The sequence below is a fragment of the Coregonus clupeaformis genome, chromosome 2, assembly GCF_020615455.1.
Source record: "Coregonus clupeaformis isolate EN_2021a chromosome 2, ASM2061545v1, whole genome shotgun sequence".
Classification (NCBI taxonomy): domain Eukaryota; kingdom Metazoa; phylum Chordata; class Actinopteri; order Salmoniformes; family Salmonidae; genus Coregonus; species Coregonus clupeaformis.
The window spans coordinates 17384834-17406738 of NC_059193.1; the positions used below are offsets into that span (position 1 = coordinate 17384834).

The window sequence follows — 21905 nt, forward strand, 5'->3', positions numbered from 1 at the left end:
TTAAAATTGATTAAATGTAGATTTATTTTGTCACTGGCCTACACACAATACCCCATAATGTCAAAGTGGAATTATGTTTTTTGAAATTTTTACAAATTAATTAAAAATGTAATGCTGAAATGTCTTTAGTCAATAAGTATTCAACCCCTTTGTTATGGCAAGACTAAATACGTTCAGGAGTAAAAAGGTGCTTAACAAGTCCCATAATAAGTTGCATGGACTCACTCTGTGTGCAATAATAGTGTTAAACATGATTTGAATGACTACCTCATCTCTGTACCCCACACATACAATTATCTGTAAGGTCCCTCAGTCGAGCAGTGAATTTCAAGCACACCAGGGAGGTTTTTCAATGCCTCGCAAAGAAGAGCACCTATTGGCTGATGGGTAAAAAAAAATAAAAGCAGACATTGAATATCCCTTTGAGCGTGGTGAAGTTATGAATTACACTTTGGATGGTGTATCTTTACACCCAGTCACTACAAATATACAGCCGTCCTTCCTAACTCAGTCGCCGGAGAGGAAGGAAACCGCTCAGGGATTTCACCATGAGGCCAATGGTGTCTTTAAAACAGTTACAGAGTTTAATGGCTGTGATAGGAGAAAACTGAGGATGGATCAACAACATCGTAGTTACTCCACAATACTAATCTAATTGACAGAGTGAAAAGAAGGAAGCCTGTACAGAATGTCACGATCGTCGGAAGGAGCGGACCAATACGCAGCGCGTGGAGTGAACATGATGACTTTATTAATAAAGCAACCACGACAAAACAACAAATGACGATAATGAAGTCCTCAGTGACACGACTGAACACGGAACACTAACCCACAAAACACAGGAGAAAACACACAGAATATATATGGCTCCCAATCAGAGATAACGAGCCGACAGCTGACACTCGTTACCTCCGATTGGGAGTCATTAACCAATCACCAAAAACACAAACAAATGAAACTCACCCAACCCAACACCACCAAATGAAATACACCCTGGCTCTAACACACAGTCCTTTGGAGCCAGAGTGTGACAGTACCCCTCTAAAGGTGCGCACTCCGGGCGCACCAGCATACCGTCTAGGGAGGGTCTGGGTGGGCGTCTGTCCCCGGTGGCGGCTCTGGCCCCGGTCGTGATCCCCACCCCACCGCAGTCACAACCTGCTTCGGTAGCCTCCTCCCAATGACCACCCTCCAACTAACCCCACCTGGACTAAGGGGCAACACCGGACTAAGGGGCAGCATCGGACTAAGGGGCAGTACCGGACTACGGGGCAGTACCGGACTAAGGGGCAGTACCGGACTAAGGGGCAGTACCAGGCTAAGGGACAGCACCAGGATAAGGGACAGCACCAGGATAAGGAGCAACACCGAGCTAAGGGGCAGCACCTGACTAAATGGCGGATCCTGGCTGGCTGGCTCATGGCTGGCTGACGGATCTGGCTGCTCATGGCTGACTGACGGATCTGGCTGATCCTGTCTGGCAGAAGGCTCTGGCTGATCCTGTCTGGCAGAAGGCTCTGGCTGATCCTGTCTGGCAGAAGGCTCTGGCTGATCCTGTCTGGCGGAAGGCTCTGGCTGATCCTGTCTGGCGGAAGGCTCTGGCTGATCCTGTCTGGCGGAAGGCTCTGGCTGATCCTGTCTGGCAGAAGGCTCTAGCGGCTCCGGTCTGGCGGACGGCTCATGGCAGGCTGAAGGATCTGGCTGCTCATGGCTGGCTGACGGATCTGGCTGCTCATGGCTGGCCGTCTGAGGCGCACCGTAGACTTGGTGCGGGTGGCCGGAACAGGCCTGACCGGGCTGGCGACGCGCACCGTAGTCTTGGTGCGGGTGGCCGGAACAGGCCGGACCGGGCTGGCGACGCGCACCGTAGACTTGGTGCGGGTGGCAGGAACAGGCCGGGTCGGGCTGGCGACGCGCACCGTAGTCTTGGTGCGGGTGGCCGGAACAGGCCGGACCGGGCTGGCGACGCGCACCGTAGTCTTGGTGCGGGTGGCAGGAACAGGCCGGGTCGGGCTGGCGACGCGCACCGTAGACTTGGTGCGGGTGGCAGGAACAGGCCGGACCGGGCTGGCGACGCGCACCGTAGTCTTGGTGCGGGTGGCAGGAACAGGCCGGTCGGGCTGGCGACGCGCACCGTAGACTTGGTGCGGGTGGCAGGAACAGGCCGGACCGGGCTGGCGACGCGCACCGTAGTCTTGGTGCGGGTGGCAGGAACAGGCCGGGTCGGGCTGGCGACGCGCACCGTAGTCTTGGTGCGGGTGGCAGGAACAGGCCGGACCGGGCTGTGGAGACGGACAGGAGGCCTGGAGTGAACAGCGGCCACCACCCGTCCTGGCTGAATGCCTACCCTCACACACTCTGTGTGAGGCATCAGCACAGGACGTACAGGGCGGTGTACCCCTGGCCTGGTGGCCTCCTGGATACTCCCCCTTTTCTCCTCCGTCAGCCCCGTCGTCCATGCCGTGTGCCCCCCCCTAAAAATTTTCTGGGGTTGACTCACGACCCTCCGACGATGGCCCTGCTAGGACCACGATGTGCCCACCTGGGCCATCGCCAGCCTCTCCATCTCCTTGCCCGGCGCCTCCTCCCATGTCCAGTCTCCTTGCTCCTGGACACGCTGCTTGGTCTTTCTTTGGTGGGTTTTTCTGTCACGATCGTCGGAAGGAGCGGACCAATACGCAGCGCGTGGAGTGAACATGATGACTTTATTAATAAAGCAACCACGACAAAACAACAAATGACGATAATGAAGTCCTCAGTGACACGACTGAACACGGAACACTAACCCACAAAACACAGGAGAAAACACACAGAATATATATGGCTCCCAATCAGAGATAACGAGCCGACAGCTGACACTCGTTACCTCCGATTGGGAGTCATTAACCAATCACCAAAAACACAAACAAATGAAACTCACCCAACCCAACACCACCAAATGAAATACACCCTGGCTCTAACACACAGTCCTTGGAGCCAGAGTGTGACACAGAATAAAAATATTTTAAAAAATGCATCCTGTTTGAAGAAAGGCACTAAAGTAATACTGCAAAAGATGTGGCAAAGCAAGTCACTTTTTGCCCTGATTGCAAAGTGTTATGTTTGGGGCAAATCCAATACAACACATTACTGAGTACCGCTCCTTATATTTTCAAGGATAGTGGTGGCTGCATCATGTTATGGGTATGCTTGTAATCGTTAAGGACTGAGGAGTTTTTCAGGATAAAAAAGAAATGGAATGGAGCTAAGCACAGGCAAATCCTAGAGGAAAACCTGGTTCAGTCTGCTTTCCACCAGACACTAAGGACAATAACCTAAAACACAAGGCCAAATCTACACAGGAGTTGCTTACCAAGAAGACAGTGAATGTTCCTGACTTAAATCTGATTTAAAATCTATGGCAAAACTTGAAAAGGGTTGTCTAGAAATGATCAACAACCAATTTGACAGAGCTTGAAGAATTTTGAAAATAATAATGGGTCAATATTGTACAATCCAGGTGTGTAATCGCTGCCCGAAGGTGATTCTAACATGTATTGACTAAGGGGTGTGAATACTTACGTAAATTAGATATTTCTGTATTTAATTTCCAATACATTTTCAAAAATTTCTAAAAACATGTTTTCACTTTGTCATTATGGGGTATTGTGTGTAGATGGGTGAGACTTTTTTTTATTTAATCCATTTTGAATTCAGGCTGTAACACAACAAATGTGGGATAAGTCAAGTGTTATGAATACTTTCTAAAGGCACTGTATATGGGTTTCAAAAGATGGGTGCATTGGTGCTTGTGTGTGTGCGTGTGTGCATGTGTGTGCATATGTGATGTATGTGTGTGTTGAGTTAGTGAAGGAATGCACGTTTGATTAAGTACAGACTGCACATAAATCTGTGTTCTTAACTGTACGCAGGCACACAACATCGACCCTGACCCTGGCTACCTCTCCCCCTCCCTCCCTGCGGCCTATACGCATGTTACTGTCCAGCCAGCCAGGGTACCATTGTGTGTGTGTGTGTGTGTGTGTGTGTGTGTGTGTGTGTGTGTGTGTGCGTGAGTGAGTGAGTGTGAGTGTGTGCGTTCACAAAGCCGCCTTACTTTATGGTGAAATATACTTTTCCCTAAGGTACTAAATCTGTATTTCAGGATGGATAGAACATAATAGAATAGAACAGAATAGAACATAATAGAATAGAACAGAATAGAACAGAACAGAATAGAATAGAACTGAATAGAATAGAATAGAACAGAACAGAACAGAATAGAATAGAACAGAAAAGAATAGAATAGAACAGAATAGAATAGAACAGAATAGAATAGAACAGAATAGAATAGAACATAATAGAATAGAACAGAACATAATAGAATAGAACAGAATAGAATAGAACAGAATAGAACATAATAGAATAGAACTGAATAGAATAGAACAGAATAGAATAGAACAGAATAGAACAGAATAGAACAAATAGAACAGAATAGAACCGAATAGAACATAAAATAATGTAGAATATAGAAAGTCATGTTGCATATGTCTGAGATGTGTATAATCCATTATAGCATGGACCCATGCTCCGCCGTGCCTAGGTCCCTGCCTGTCTGGTATATGTTAGCCAGATGACAATAAATACGCTAACCAGCAAGCGAGGGACAGCCTTCCATCCAGTCCTATGTGATCTAACGTCATCATGCATATAGCTGATAGCAAGTCCACTTTAGTCTGTAAAGATCTGTACCCCAGCCCTAAGACCAGCCCCTGTGCCCTGACTTTAAACTTTGAACCCTAACCCCAATCTTCAATCCCAACCGACCCCAGACTTCAAACCATGAGCGAAACCTCAACCCTTAACTTCATATCAAGTCCCATAAACATTGTCTTACAGCTGGCAGCCATAAGATTGTGCAAAGTTTAAAATTTACATCCTTGATCAAACGATAGATGAAGATAGATCAATCGAACATGATTTAGAGAATGGAGAACTGTGTAGGCACACACACACACACACATACACACACACACACACACACAGATCATGAGGAACACTGTGTTGTTGTAATATAATTGCCCCTGTGAGAATGTTCTGGTTTCACCCTGGCCTGTGGAGTGTGTTCCTAATGTTCTTAGTGCCAGGTACTGCTCCCTGCTCCCTGCACAGAAGACTGAGGGCTTTGGCTGTAGGTTATCATAACCTTTATCATCCACAGTAAAACTGTCTCATTCTACAGAAGACGCTTGTGCATCAAAATGTAATTCTGCCAGACTGCATTGTGTTTAGCATTAAAACACATGCAGTCAAGTGTTCCAGCTGTGTGTTTGGAAGTTACCTAGATTAGGTAATTTCTGTAGAAAGGGTATACTCGGAGTTGGTTTCGGTGTCCAGAGTAAAAGTAAGTTGAGAGTAAAAACTAAGGAGTTGAGGTGTTTTTAGAAGTGTTGTTTTACCTGTGTCTGTACTTTATTTGTCCAAGTTCCAAGGGAAAGTTGTTGAGCTGTTGAGTTTAGTTCTAAATATTAAGGTGTGTCAGGTGTTGAGGTTTTGTGATTGAAAGGAGTCGACATGTTTTGCTGTAACTGTTAAACTGATTCAGATGAAAGGTGTTAAGGTGTGTTAAGGACTCGGGAGTAATATGTTGAAAGTGATGACGTTATAGTCTCTTGTATAGTGGAAAAAGGTATTGACTGTTTTAGGTCCTGACATGTTTAGTTAGTTCTGAGATGAACAAGGTGTCCACATAAACGTTTCTGAGTTTTTCAAGAGATCCACTTAAGTCTCTCACTTCCCGGGGGCAAAATGATGGAGGGAAGAAAGAGGGAGTGAAAAGATGGAGTGAGAGAGTGAGAGAGAGAGAGACCACTAAAAACGGATAAGAGACTTCTGAAGAGGACATGAAGGAGAGGAAAGGGAGAAAACCAAGAACCTGAAGACTTTCTACAAATAGAGTGGAAGAAGGACAGAAAGGAAGAGATGAAATGAGAAACAAAGAGTTTAACCTCTTAAGGGATCGAACCCTTTTTTTCAATTTTCGCCTAAAATGACATCCCCAAATCTAACTGCCTGTAGCTCAGGACCTGAAGCAAGGATATGCATATTCCTGATACCATTTGAAAGGAAACACTTTGAAGTTTGTGGAAATGTTAAATTAATGTAGGAGAATATAACACATTAGATCTGGTAAAAGATAATACAAAACAAAAAAATGTGTTTTCTCTCATTGTTTTTGTTCCATCATCTTTGAAATGCAAGAAAAAGGCCACAATATAATATTGCAGTTTAGGCGCAATTTCGATGTTGACAGGGGCGGGGCCAAGGAGGCATCCCCTTGATGATCAGAGGGGTGCTGGGACCACCAGAGGGGTGGTGAGAGGACAAAGGGAGGAGAGCACCAGGAGAGAAATGACGGAGAGAAAGAGGGAGAGAGAGAAGGATAGAGGGAGGGGGAGAGAGCGGAGGTGACTGGGGCTGCGGTTAGCAGTGTGTGTGCAAAGTTTCAGATTGATCCAGTGAAGCATTGCAATACTGGACTATTTTGTATCAATATGATATGATATGCCATTTAGCAGACGCTTTTATCCAAAGCGACTTACAGTCATGCGTGCATTTTTGTGTATGGGTGGTCCCGGGGATCGAACCCACTACCTTGGCGTTACAAGCGCCGTGCTCTACCAGCTGAGCTACAGAGGACCACAAGTCTGCCAAAATGTGCCAAATTGGTCAATTGATACATTTTCAAGTACATAACTATAGAGAACATACAAAAATGATATGGTAATACAAAATATAAGTTTACTCTCCCAGGAATGTCATACATGATGGATCATTAGCTTATACACTAACTTTCACACATCTAGATGGCCGGGCGGGGTGGGTGTGGAGCCAGAGACAGCAGGGGTTCAAACTGTAGAACCCAGTTCCTACATTTGAATATAGAAATAGAGTTTATCAAACAAAACTATTCTACATTATATCTCTGCGACGCTTAGGATGACAAATCAGAGCAATGTTATTGAATGTATGTACATTATTTACCTTCAGAGATGAATATATCAAACCAGTTGCCGTGATAAGTTTTTTGTTGTTGTGCACTCTCCTCAAGTAATAGCATGGTGTTTTTTTTCACTGTAATAGCTACTGTAAATTGGACAGTGCAGTTATTTTTTTTCACTGTAATAGCTACTGTAAATTGGACAGTGCAGTTAGATTAACAAGAATTTAAGCTTTCTGCCCATATAAGACATGTCTATGTCCTGGAAAGTTTTCTGTTACCTACAACAGTCATGCTGATCACATTAGCGCACGTTAGCTCAACCGTCCCGTATACGGGACACCGATCCCATAGAGGATAATGCAGAATTGAGAAAGAAATTAGACAGAGTGGAAGAACGGGTTGAGAGAGAGAGAGCGAGGGAGAAGGAGAGAGAGATGGATTGGATATACAGAGAGAGGAGGAGGGGGATGGATGGAAGGGGGAACACATCCTGTACAGAACATATTTCACACCTGTTGAACAGCAGCTTCTTTAAGACCCATAATTACACAGACCCATGCCCTGCTGTCTGTCTGCCTGTCAGCCTGGAAGACAGAGAGAGACAGGGACCATGAAGAAGACATGCATGGTGGAGGAATGGAAAAGGTGAATGAGTATAGGGAGGGTGAAAAGGTTCTTGGAAAGCAAAGGGAAAAAGTGAATAAGAGAGAGAGGGAAGAGAGGTGAGTGGCAACAAGATGGAGAGAGAGATGGAAAGAGAGAGAAAGAGAGCGAGATGGATACAATGAGAATTTGTGGGAGGTTATGGGAGTGGAGTCCTGGGGGCAGACAGACAGACAGGGGAAGAGGGTTCTCTATGTGTACTTTGTCTCTCAGTGGCTCTATGGGACAGGGAAGTGGACAGGCACTGAGCTCTCCACCATTGACACAGATCATTTGGCCACCATTTTCCCTGTGTGGTGCTGGAAGAGAGGGCCTTAAAAGGTTCCGCACATTAGCCACCCTTGGTCACTTCCAAGACACACACATCACACACATACACATGCATGCACACATGCTCTAACGTACACACTCACTCATATAAGCATACACGCACGACTAACCTTAAACACATTCATGCAAAGCAATGTATACACACCAATGTATTTCAAATACAAAAAAAAACATAATCATTCACATACGTGTATGAATACACATTTACAAGCACTCACATACCACATAAACCTAAACATAAGCAAATTCAGGCATATAAGAGACAAAGGCATGCTTTCACTACAAACGCACACTTACACAAATCCACATATACAGTGAGGGAAAAAAGTATTTTAATCCCCTGCTGATTTTGTACGTTTGCCCACTGACAAAGAAATGATCAGTCTATAATTTGAATGATAGGTTTATTTGAACAGTGAGAGACAGAATAACAACAAAAAAATACAGAAAAACGCATGTCAAAAATGTAATAAAATGATTTGCATTTTAATGAGGGAAATAAGTATTTGACCCATCTGCAAAACATGACTTAGTACTTGGTGGCAAAACCCTTGTTGGTAATCACAGATGTCAGACGTTTCTTGTAGTTGGCCACCAGGTTTGCACACAGTGCAAGTCATTAAGGTTTCGAGGCTGACGTTTGGCAACTCGAACATTCAGCTCCCGCCACAGATTTTCTATGGGATTAAGGTCTGGAGACTGGCTAGGCCACTCCAGGACCTTAATGTGCTTCTTCTTGAGCCACTCCTTTGTTGCCTTGGCCGTGTGTTTTGGGTCATTGTCATGCTGGAATACCCATCCACAACCCATTTTCAATGCCCTGGCTGAGGGAAGGAGGTTCTCACCCAAGATTTGACGATACATGGCCCCGTCCATCGTCCCTTTGATGCAGTGAAGTTGTCCTGTCCCCTTAGCAGAAAAACACCCCCAAAGCATAATGTTTCCACCTCCATGTTTGACGGTGGGGATGGTGTTCTTGGGGTCATAGGCAGCATTCCTCCTCCTCCAAACACGGCGAGTTGAGTTGATGCCAAAGAGCTTGATTTTGGTCTCATCTGACCACAACACTTTCACCCAGTTCTCCTCTGAATCATTCAGATGTTCATTGGCAAACTTCAGACGGGCCTGTATATGTGCTTTCTTGAGCAGGGGGACCTTGCGGGCGCTGCAGGATTTCAGTCCTTCACGGCATAGTGTGTTACCAATTGTTTTCTTGGTGACTATGGTCCCAGCTGCCTTGAGATCATTGACAAGATCCTCCCGTGTAGTTCTGGGCTGATTCCCCACCGTTCTCATGATCATTGCAACTCCACAAGGTGAGATCTTGCATGGAGCCCCAGGCCGAGGGAGATTGACAGTTATTTTGTGTTTCTTCCATTTGCGAATAATCGCACCAACTGTTGTCACCTTCTCACCAAGCTGCTTGGCGATGGTCTTGTAGCCCATTCCAGCTTTGTGTAGGTCTACAATCTTGTCCCTGACATCCTTGGAGAGCTCTTTGGTCTTGGCCATGGTGGAGAGTCTGGAATCTGATTGATTGATTGCTTCTGTGGACAGGTGTCTTTTATACAGGTAACAAGCTGAGATTAGGAGCACTCCCTTTAAGAGTGTGCTCCTAATCTCAGCTCGTTACCTGTATAAAAGACACCTGGGAGCCAGAAATCATTCTGATTGAGAGGGGGTCAAATCACTATTTCCCTCATTAAAATGCAAATCAATTTATAACATTTTTGACATGCGTTTTTCTGGATTTTTTTGTTGTTATTCTGTCTCTCACTGTTCAAATAAACCTACCATTAAAATTATAGACTGATCATTTCTTTGTCAGTGGGCAAACGTACAAAATCATATACTTTTTTCCCTCACTGTATAGTGCCGAGTGAAAGTCTACACACCCTTTGCACAGTCTTCACATTTTGCTGCCTTAAAATTACATCTAAAAAGGGATTGAATTCGATTTTTCCCCCTACAGATCTACACAACCTACAAAGTGAAAGGAAGTTAGAGGTCATTTTCTAAATGAATAATTATTTTAAAAATGAAGACGTCTTGATTAGGTGTGTCTTCCTACCTCAGAGTTAATACTTGGTGGAAGCACCTTTGGCAGACATTACAGGTCTGAATCATTTTGAATAATATTCTACCAACTTTGCACAACTCTCAGGGCAACATACATCCATTGTTTTGGTCAGAATCGCTCAAACTCAGTAAATTTGGTTGGGAATCATTGATGGTAATTTCAAGTATTGTGGTGGCAGCATCATGTTATAGGTATGCTTGTCACCAGCAGGAACTGGGGAGTTTGTTAGGATCAAAATAAATATGAAAGGAGCAGAGCCCAGGTAAAACGTTAGAGGAAAACCCGCCTCAGTTTTCTGAATACCTAACCCTGGGATAGAGTTGTATTTTTCAGTGGCACAATTAAAGACATTTTTATTCCAAAGACACAGAAGAATGGCTTTCCAGGAGGTGTTAAGTGTTCCTGAATGGTCCAGTCTCCGTCCTGACTTAAATCTGCTTTAAAAAACTGAGACAATGTTTGAATATTGCTGTCCATCAATGATTCCCAACCAAATTTACTGGGCTTGAGCAATTTTTACAAAAACAATGGTTATGTTGCCCTAAGAGTTATGTAAGTTTGGTAGAACCTTGTTAAAAATTATTCACAGCTGTAATGGCTGCCAAAGGTGCTCCCACCAAGTATTAACTCTGGGGTGTGAAATCATACGCAATCAACGCATCATCATTTTGTATTTCTTAGGGTAACACTTTATTTGGATAGTCCATCTGTAGATGCTCTACAGACCATCTAGAGACCATCAGTAACATTTCTACATATCTACTAACCCTAATTTTAACTCTAAACCTAACCTTAACCCTTATCCTAACCCTAAACATAACCCTTACCATAGCAAGCAGTTGCTTATCAACAGATCGTTTGTTGATAGTATGACCATCTGTAGAGCATCTACAGATGGAAAATCTGGACTATCCAAATAAAGTGACCTTTTTTAGTAATTTGTAAAATGTTCGATAATTTTTCTTTCACTTTGAAAATGTGCAGTAGGTTGTGTAGATTGATAGGAAAAACATCTAATTTAATCCCTTTTAAGATTTAATTTTAAAGGGATACTTCTGGATTTTGGAATGAGGCCCTTTATCTACTTCCCCAGAGTCAGATGAACTCGTGGATACCATTTTTATGTCTCTGTGTCCAGCAAGAAGGAAGTTAGAGAGTGTTGGGCGAGCCAATGCTAACTAGCATTAGCATAATGACTGGAAATCTATGGGTATCTGCTAGCGCGCTAGCAGATACCCATAGACTTCCAGTCATTGCGCTACCGCTAGTTAGCAATTGCGCTAATGCTTGTTAGCAACTTCCTTCAAACTGCACGCCGATACATAAAAATGGTATCGACGAGTTCATCTGACTCTGGGGAAGTAGATAAAGGGCCTTATTGCCAACATCCCAAAGTATCCTTTTAAGGAAACAAAATGTGAACTGTGCAAGGGGTGTGTAGACTTTCACTAGTGACTGTTCACACACAATGTTGCTGATAATAAAGTAACCCACATGCTTCAATATCTCTGCACTGATTTGAGTGTGTGTGTGGTGTGTGTGCATTCCTACCTGCGCGCCGTGCGTGCTTGTATGAGTGTGTGTGCGTGCATGTAAGCGTTAGCGTATGAGGAGTAGATTGAACAGTGAGACCATTCGTCTGACTGGTTGAAGCTTTGAGTGAAGTTTTATTTGAGCCTAGAGAAAACATTAGACGGCCAGAACCTCTAAAATTAGATTGTAACGGAAACGCTTTATTGGCAGTTAGATTACTTAGATTTGCCAATATTTAAACAGACAAGACTATCACCATAGAGACAAAGAAATAAATGGGAATATTGTTAAAACTCTCATAAATATTGTGAAGGTGCTCTTATCGAAGTTTGGTTTGGACGTCATGGTAACAAGGTGATGTTGAGAGTGCTGATAGACTCACATCAGCCTACAGCAAATTGCAGATCATATTAGGTAATATTCGGTCAATTTAAATACCTCAGTATTATTATAATTCTATTACTGTCGATAGTACAGTAAAACAATGCCTTGTGTGGTTTTAATCTTCAACAAATACTGGTCTTATCCTCTGATTGGTTTCTTCCCCAGTCCATCACATCCAGCTCATGCTGCTATTGGCTGCAGCCGTGGCATCGGTCCAGGTCCCAGACCCCTCCTTCAGCCTGTCCAATGAGAGGACTTCGATTGAGAGGACGTATGAGCTGACCAAGTACCTGGAGCATCAGCTGAGAGAGATAAAGGACACCTATGTGAGTACTGTTACTGTAATAGATACTGTGTTGAAGCACATTTATGTTGGAGCATGTCAATGTTTCATTCCACAAGTGTTTGAATTCAACACATATTTGAGAAGCATGGTTCCAGTCTGTTTCTGCTCCAGCCAACCCCTTGGTCTTTGCCATGGGGAGTTTGCTAAAACAGAAACAGGCTGGCACCCAGGCTTGTGTTTGAGCATAACCAATCCATGTCTGATTGCACATGTTGGATTAAATATTCCTTCTCTCCCTCCCACTCCCTCTTTCCATACCCACTCTTGACTGCATCTCTCCCCCCTCTGCTCTTCCTCCATCTCCTCCCTCTGTTACTCCTCCCATCCCCCGTTCCCTCCCTCAGTTATCCTACCTGGGCCCTCCGTTCAGTGACCCAGACTTCTCCCCTCCGCGGCCCAACAGCACAGCCCTATCCCTACCCAGCGCGGCCACCCGTCTGGAGCTGTGGCGGGGCCTGGAGAACCGTGCCAGGCTGGCCCAGAACCAGAAGGCTTACTCTGTTCTGCTGGGGGCGGTGAGGGAGCTGGCCCGCTCCACCCTCTGCCCCTACCTCCAGAGCTCCCTGCTGCACTTTTCTACAGGCCTGGACGGTCTGCTAGGGTCTATATCAGGCCTCATGAACACGCTGGGGTATGCCCTGCCTCCTGCTGGGATCGAGGCGCAGTACCCACGTAGGGACATAGGGGGCAATGGAGAGGCGACGGGACGCAGGCCAGCTCCACTTATGAGTCAGGGTCTCTATAAGACAGGGGCGAGGATGGGGACGGGGCCAAGGAGGCATCCCCTTGATGGTCAGAGGGGTGCTGGGACCACCAGAGGGGTGGTGAGAGGACAAAGGGAGGAGAGCACCAGGAGAGAAATTACGGAGAGAAAGAGGGAGAGAGAGAAGGATAGAGGGAGGGGGAGGGAGGGGAGGAGAGCGGAGGTGACTGGGGCTAAGGTTAGGAGTGTGGGATTGAGGCAGGAGGAGAGAGGGGAGCGAGGGAGGAAAGGGAGGAAGAGAGACTCAGAGGATTGGGAGGGGGCCAGTGAAGACAGGGAAGAGGAGGAAGAGTTGGAGAGAGAGGAAGGGAGGGAGAGATGGGGGAGGAGGAGAAGGCTGCTGAGTGTTTCAGAGGAGGCAGAGAGAACAGTGAAGCAGGGTCCACTGGAGTCTGACGCCAGAGTCACTCTGTCCTTCTCAGACAGACAGACCTTCCCCCAACAACAACAACAACAACAACTCCTAAACAACAATAACAACAACAACTACGATAACAACAACATCAACAGCTACAACTTCAACTACCACCCCCAAAACAAGGACCGAGCCAGAGAGGGGGATTCAGAAAACAGGGCGACAGAGGAGGAACATTACATCATCAGAGAGTCTGCATCCCTCCTCTCCTCCTCTCCATCGCTCCATCCCCAGCGTCGATCCCCTCGCTCCATATTCTCCCCCACCCTCCACCCCCCCCCCTCTCACCCCTCTCCCTCTTCTACCCGTTTGGCACGGGGACAGGGGAGGGACACACCCTGTTGTCAGAACCAGTGCCCCTGTCATTGAGGAGGGGTCCCCCCCTGCTGCCGCCCCCTCCCCTGTCCCCCCTCCTGTCCTCCTCCCCTCTGCTGGCGGTGCGGCCGGCGCTCAACGACTTCTCCAGGAAGGTGGAGGGCTTCTGGGTACTGAGGGAGCTGCAGAGCTGGCTGTGGCGCTCCGCCAAGGACTTCAACCGCCTTAAGAAGAGACTCAGAGTCTGACAGACTGAGAGAGGACACACGCAGAGACAGGGGGATTGAAGGAGGACACACACACACACACACAGCCTGAGAGAACACACACAAACAGAGACATACCCACACATAGAACACACACACATTATCACACAAACAGTGTTGGAATACCTAGCTTGTGCCGAACCATGGAAAAGGGGCTTTCTGGCCAGACATCAGCCTGGGCACAGTGGTACATCCGGGGATGGAAAATGACCAATTGTCTGTGTCTCTGTGTAGACAATATGAGCACTGTCAGCAATGACATGACATCATGACATAGCAGGTCATTGATCCGCCATTGGAACTGATTTACTGGACGTAACGCCTCACATACTGGACATAAAGGTGGTAGTCAAGCAGATAGACAGTCATGTCATTGACCGAGAGCTAATTCAGAACCACAGTGAATCACTAGACATTAATCTTCGCCCAGGGAGGAAGAAAGAGTTTTGAATGGAGAGAGACAAAGAGAAGAAGAGGGAGAGGAAATGGCAGGATGGAGAGAGGGTAGAAAGAGAGAGAGAGAAAGGGGGAGTCTGAGTCAGGAGCTGACCGTTGGAGACGGGGCGGTGGGAGTTGCTGAGTAATCAGAGATCTGCTGACTCTTACAGTAAACCCTGCATAGACACCCACCGGACAGGCACAGTACCGTCAAACTCACACACACACGCACACACACATATACACACACATTTGTGAATTGTCCAACTGTTTTTATATGGAGTTGTTGATACTTTCAACTTTGGAATGGGCATCTAAGCCTTTCCTTTTGCTTGTTTCAGCCAAATGCAACACAAAACCCCTAACCTTGGCATGGTGTGGTTTCTATCAACTGCCTTGTTTCTTTACAGCAGATCTGGGACCTGTACAGTACCCTCCAACAGTGTTTATGTATTAGATTATATCTGTGATATTTATTGAAGATGTTTTATTTATTATTTTCTTGTGTGAATAATACTGTTCTTTATCACGTTGGAGATGGAGAGAATCAAATATGAACTTTTGTACTGAGATGAATGTTATTGGTCATTTGGGGAGGAAGAGAATCAAGTATGAGCTTTTGTACTGAGATGAATGTTATTGGTCATTTGGGGAGGGGTGTTTGGGGAGTGAGGTTGTTTTTGAACGTTATGGCTTTGACTGGGTTGGTTTGGGTGAGGGGTACAACTGAAAGATGTGGAAGGGGGTGCATTTCCCAAAACAAAGAGCGACTCACATTCATCAAAAACAAGAGGCAGGGAATGAAAGAGTTTTATTTGTCTGTCTTGACAAAATTTATGATCCCTCTTTTTCTTTCATCTCTCCCCTTCCCCCCATCATCCCTCCCTCTCTGTTTTCCATCCTATTATCTCACGCATCTCCTCTTCCCATAAATATCCCTCTAACCTGCCTTGTAACAGACAGAGCTTATGAGCATAAACACACAGGTACAAACACAACCCTTTAACACTCCCACCTTCACCCCCTCTGTCTCTCTCTGTCTCTCTCTGTCTCTCTCTCTCTCTCTCTCTCTCTCTCTCTCTCTCTCTCTCTCTCTCTCTCTCTCTCTCTCTCTCTCTCTCTCTCTCTCTCTCTCTCTCTCTCTCTCTCTCTCTCTCTCTCTCTCTCTCTCTCTTTCCCTAAACCCTCCCTCCATCCATCCATCCCTCCCTCTCTCTCTCTCTCTCTCTCTCTCTCTCTCTCTCTCTCTCTCTCTCTCTCTCTCTCTCTCTCTCTCTCTCTCTCTCTCTCTCTTCTCTCTTTTTTCTCTCTCTTTCCCTAAACCCTCCCTCCATCCATCCATCCCTCCCTCTCTCTCTCTCTCTCTCTCTCTCTCTCTCTCTCTCTCTCTCTCTCTCTCTCTCTCTCTCTCTCTCTTTCCCTAAACCCTCCCTCCATCCATCCCTCCCTCCCTCCCTCTCTCTCTCTCTCTCTCTCTCTCTCTCTCTCTCTCTCTCTCTCTCTCTCTCTCTCTCTCTCTCTCTTCCATTTCCCTCACACATTTTTTTCTTCACTTTCTCCCCCTCTCGCTTTCTGTGTTTCTCTCTCTACACACACACACACACACACACACACACACACACACACACACACACACACACACACACACACACATACACACACACACACACACACACACTGACGTTCAAGCTCCCAAACAGAGAGACACAGAGTGAAAGGGAGTGGCAATAGTTAAGTATTTGTATTTCTTATGGATCCCCATTAGCAGCTACTCTTCCTGGGGCCCAGCAAAATTAAGGCAGTTATACAATTTTACAACACATTAAGTGTGTGCCCTCAGGCCCCTACTCTACTACCACATATCTACAACACAAAATCCATGTGTACATGTGTGTACGGTGCTTATGTTATCGTGTGTCTGTAGGAAGTTACTTATCCTTGGTTGGTGTTACACACACACACACACAGCGCAGTGTGTTTTTTTACATTTGGTAAGAGACATTAAAGGGTTCGCCACCAGTGGTCAACAAAGACCACTTTGTGCCAGTGTGTGTGTGTGTGTGTGTGTGTGTGTGTGTGTGTGTGTGTGTGTGTGTGTGTGTATCTGTGTGTGTCTGTGTTTGGCCCTGTGTGGGCTGTATACGCAGCACGTGTGTGATTTCATTCATGTGTCATAAGCCGGTATGAATGAAGCTCCCCATTCACAACTATGACATTTCTACTCTCTTTCTCTCCCTCAACACTCAGTCTCAATATTTCTCTCTGTCTGTATTTCCTCTGTATGGATGAGTCGATTGATGATGTAACTGGTGACAGTGTTTCCCCCATGGTTAGTCTGACCACTGGCATTTTGTTGTTATTTATATATTATCTTCCATTCCCTAAGGTTCCCTATAGCGGCCTGGGGAAGCCCTGTCCAGTTGAGTGGCAGACTGTGATCTAATGGAAGAGTAATGGCCTACAGAGGAGTTGACGTACATCCTCTTGTTAAGAACTTGTATTTGCTCTGTGAGAGGCGACGCTCTCTCTCACTGTGTTTCTCTCTCTCTCTCTCTCTCTCTCTCTCTCTCTCTCTCTCTCTCTCTCTCTCTCTCTCTCTCTCTCTCTCTCTCTCTTCTTCTCCTCCTTTCTATAGACACCCAGATGCTCTTTCCTAAGCACTCTCAGACCCCACCCCTCCCGCGTCTCTCTCTCTCTTTCTCTCTCTCAGTCACTGTCTCTCAATATCTTTCCCATATGTCCTTCTGAATCCCTCTCTTCTTCTGTCTATCCATCTGTCAGTCATTCTATCTGTCTGTCTGTCCGACTTCATGGTGAGCTGGTTGTCATTCACACTATTTCATCGCTAGGTCATCCAATTGTCGTTCTCTCATATGTTACAATCAGACTCTTTAACTGAAATTCCCTCTACCACCCCCGCATTCTCTCCCTCTTTCTCTGTGTATCTTCAGTTCTCTCTTTCTTATTCTCTCCATTTCTCTCTCTTTCTCTCTCTCTTTCCCTCTGTTCTGCTCACCTGCAGCACATAAAAATTCCTTTTCTCTTTCTCCAGAGAATTGTTGAGTCGCCCAGGGATTTACTGCATTCCTCCTCTCCCTCACTCACTCACTTTTTCTCTCTCTCTGTTTTGGCACAGCTACATAGCATTGATTTGGCTTATCCTCTCTTCTTTCTTTTTAACACTTATCTCCCCCTTTACTCTCTCTCTCTCTGCATCCTTTCCTGTCTTTACATTAATTTATTCTCAGTCACATTCTTGAATCTACCTCCCCCTCCTGTCTCTCTCCTCCACCCCACCTCACCCCACCCCACCACTCCCTGGCCCATCCCTTCCTTTTACCTCATGGCACCCACCTGCCCCACCCTCTCCCTCCCCCCACTCTGGGCCATTGCCATGCAATGGAACTTTCCGCCTCCACTGATTTAGCTGGAGGTTGCAGGGTTGGGCTGGGGGGGATAAGCTTTATGAGTTAATCAATTAATCCTCCTTGTGTGTGTAACCACAGAGGTGTGAGTTCTCTTTCATCAGGCTGTGTGTGTCTGTTGACTCTGCTCCCTAGGAAAACACAGCCTGATGTTGCCCTACGTGTTAAAAATGTTTTCAAAATGTTTTCAAAAGACATTAGGAGGGTGGTGTTTGATTCAATTCATAGGATGTTTGAATTATGTTTAAATGGTGTTTGAGAGGTGTATGAGTGTTTGTGTTTGTGCGTGAGAGAGAGAGAGAGATAGAGAGACAGAAAGAGGAAGGATACAGCAAAATATAGGAGCCATTTGAATAGCTCTGTTTTCTGTGCCAACCTATCGTCAGGTATATCCAACATGACGGAATCTGACTTGGACTCTAGATTTGTTTTGTTCTGTTTATGAGTAATTATTTTCAACAGCTCTCTCATAATGTGATATGATTCATGTTTTCTATCAGAGAGTGTCAGTTCTGTAGCCTTAAAAGGAGTTCTGGTAGTGGGGGAAGTCACTGGAGCGTTTTACATGTTGGCATGTCGTGGTCTGTGTTCCATGTTGACATGTCACGGTTTGTTAAAGTCTGTACTCTGTATGGCTGGTTAGGAAAAGCTGTCCACCCACTGCTCTGAGTCTCCGCCGGCGTGGGGCACACACTGCTTACATCCTCTCTCTCTCTCTCTCTATCTCTCTCTCTCTCTCTCTCTCTCTCTCTCTCTCTCTCTCTCTCTCTCTCTCTCTCTCTCTCTCTCTCTATTCTATCTCTGTCTCTCTGTCTTTCACTCTGTCTCTCTTTCTCTCTTCTCCCCCTCTCTCTCTCACTCTGTCTCTCTCTCTTTCTCTCTCGCTCTCTCCCTGACAGTGTGAAAGGTAAATAGAAAGCTTTTAGTGTCTGAGGAGAGCAGGGTATAAAAGACCAGAGATTACAGAAGAGCCACAAAGGCTCCTCATCTCCCACTCTGGCAGGCACACACACACATACACACACGCATGCACACACTCACTCACACACACACACACACACACACACACACACACACACACACTCACACACACAGACAAAGAGAGAGACACACACACGAAGAGACATACTCAAATATTATTTATCTCTCACAGAAAACTATTTCAAGGAACCATGAAAAACAACTAAATATTTCCCCAGTTTAACAGTGGAAAATACATGCAGGGCATATTTTTTAATGGTCCATTCAAAACCCCATGGTGATATGATGCTATTTCTTCATTCCGTCGCGCTGTCTGAGTTTATTTTTCTTCATTCCCTTTTGTTTTTTGCAACTCAAACACATTTAGATTGGACTAGACCAAAACAAACTCAATCCAAAGTATGTGTCTGTCTTCCCAGTGAGAAATGGACAGGCCTGGACTTTGATATTGTAATGATAAGTTATTCTCGTTAAATACAGTGATCATGGCTAGTTGGTGTTAAAAGGAGGTGATGGTCTGTGACAGTGTTGATTCCTCAACAAAGGTTTTAGGAGGTTGAAATAACTAGTGACTTTGGATTTGTGCAATGACCAAACATGATTGGCACATCAAAGTGGTGACAGCTGTCACCAGTTCCCTTCTACATTTGTGTACCAAACTTGCGGTTTGAAGAATAGGACACAAAAATAATTGACGTCAACAAAGTTTATTAGCGGAGGTACAATCACTTTATTTTCCATCTGCTGTTGTTTTACAGTAAGACCCAAATGCTATGAAGCACTTACTGTAACTAAGACTAACACCACATTTATAAATCATCTCTCATTTACTTAGTATCACTGTCAGAATGACATAATCAGAGTGACAGAGAGCTATAGATCATTTTCAGTGAGGGTGTTGTGTAATCAGTAATGTCACTTGTCAATTGTTAATTCCGGGTAAATTCAGGAAGTACACTGAAATTCAAACCCGAATCCCAATTCTCTTCAATGCTTGTGGAATGTGGAATTGGAATTGGAATTGGGTTTACTTTCTGAATTGACTGGAATTGAAATGGAATTGACCCCAACCCTGCAGGTCTTTACATTCAGAATCTCTTCTATCTCTCTGACTCACCTCAGACTCACACATGGTACCCCCTCTTAGAGGTGAAAGACCAGGGTTCAACCAATCACAGCCTTCTGACCCACAGACATGTGGTCATACAGGCGAGTTGGGGAAAGGAGGAGGAGAGAGAGAAGCACTAGAAACTTGTAGGAAGAGGATGTTGGGAAGGGATGGAAAGGAGAAAGGAGAGGGTGAAGGAGGTGAAAAGATGAAAAATAAAAAAAGCGGATGGAACTAAAGAGGGAAGACAGAGGCTGAGGTTGGAGAGGATGCAGGAAAGAGAGAGAAAGTCCTATCCATGTTTAGCTGGGGGCACAATTCTTTTTCACACTGCCTTTCTCTAAGCTAAACCTGCCCTTGAAGTTTTATGAAATCATGCTTTTAAAGTCACTGCATGATCTTATCGCATATCTCTATCACGCTAAGCACTGCTTAAGCCTCTTCACCCTCACCCCCTCCATTTATCACTTCTAATCTCCCTCTTCCTCTCTATGTCCCCCACAGCCTCTCTCCCTTCATCTCTCCCCCACATTCTCCTTCTCCCGTTTTCACCTTCCTCCATGGCTTTCTGTCTCCCTTCCCTGTTCCCCTTCTCTCTTCCCTCTCCCCCTTCAACCTACTTGCTAGCTGTCCCTCCTCTCTATGTCTCCCTTCCTACTTATCTCTTTCCTTACCCTCTTCATGCTCCCTATCTCTCTGCTGACTCCCTCTCTCTCCCCCGTCTCCCTCCCTCTCTCCCTCTCACACCCTCTCTCCCATCTCTAAAGCACCTCATTGCTGGAACCAACTACAAAATACATTACACATTGGTGCCGCACGGGCAATTTCAAATATTGATTGGGGACCTTCTTATTGAGGAATGTAATTGTTTTTCTTAAATATTTGTGTTGTGCTGTATTTTACTGGTTTTATATTGTATTTGATTTTACATGTTGTCTATGAAATTGTATATGCAGGGCTCCCTTGTGAAAGAGACCCTGGTCTCAATGGTGACTCCCTGCTTAAATAAAGGTAAAATAAATCTCTCTCCCTTTCACACGCTCTCTCTCCCCATCTCTCCCTCCTCCCTTCTTCTCCTGTATGATTTACTCAGTCTGCTTGGAGGCACACATTACACACTTGACATTGGTTCATCTTAGCCATAAAAGGTAGAAACAGAATAAGAACAGTATAAAGGACAGCACTTAAGGCCGGAGACAACACCCTCTCCACCCTTCAACTTCTCCATCCCACCCCTCCACCTTTTGTTTTGTCTTTCACTCTCATCCCTCTGTCCACAGTTAATGTTACGTTAACCCTTCCTATATTCCCTTCTTACTATGTTCTCTCTCTCTCGCTCTCTCTCCCTTGCTCGCTCTCTTACCCGCTCTCTCTCTCCCTCGCTCTCTCTCTCCGTCGCTCTCTCTCTCCCTCATTCTCTCTCTCCCTCACACTCTCTCTCCCTCACTCTCTCTCTCCCTCACTCTCTCTCTTTCCGCTCTCTTTCTTTTTATCCCAGGCTCATCCATCTTCTGCTGTCGCCGGCGGTAACTGTGCTGTCGTGTAATTATCTCATATTTATGTGACTATTCTTGTCCCATATTGGTTCTCTAAACCCCTAAACCCATCTAAAGCCTGTTCTCAGGGGTTGATGTCATAATTCAACCCAGAGTTAGTTATGGATGGCCCACAGGCACAGCGGCAGTATTTGATGTTCTCATCATTCAGAGTAGTAATGAATAATTCTCAGACATGAAGGGAGTCTGTTGAATGTGCTAATTGGGGATCTTTGGCTACTGAGCAATTGCCAACCTACTACACAGTAGGATGGTTAAACCTATATATTGAGTTGTGTTTCCCTATGTGGTGAGTTGGAACATACAGGTGAGTTGTGACA

The 21905-nt window shown here is 45.5% G+C and overlaps 1 protein-coding gene across 1 annotated transcript; it reads left to right on the forward strand.

Annotated features, from left to right (window-relative positions):
* Nucleotides 1-12154: 12154 nt before the first annotated feature.
* Nucleotides 12155-14059, forward strand: LOC121535745 (cardiotrophin-like cytokine factor 1). Its single transcript, XM_045225574.1, has 3 exons — nucleotides 12155-12298; nucleotides 12663-12961; nucleotides 13900-14059. Exons 1-3 carry the CDS (start codon nucleotides 12155-12157, stop codon nucleotides 14057-14059), a joined length of 603 nt encoding a protein of 200 aa, XP_045081509.1.
* The last annotated feature ends 7846 nt before the right edge of the window (nucleotides 14060-21905 follow it).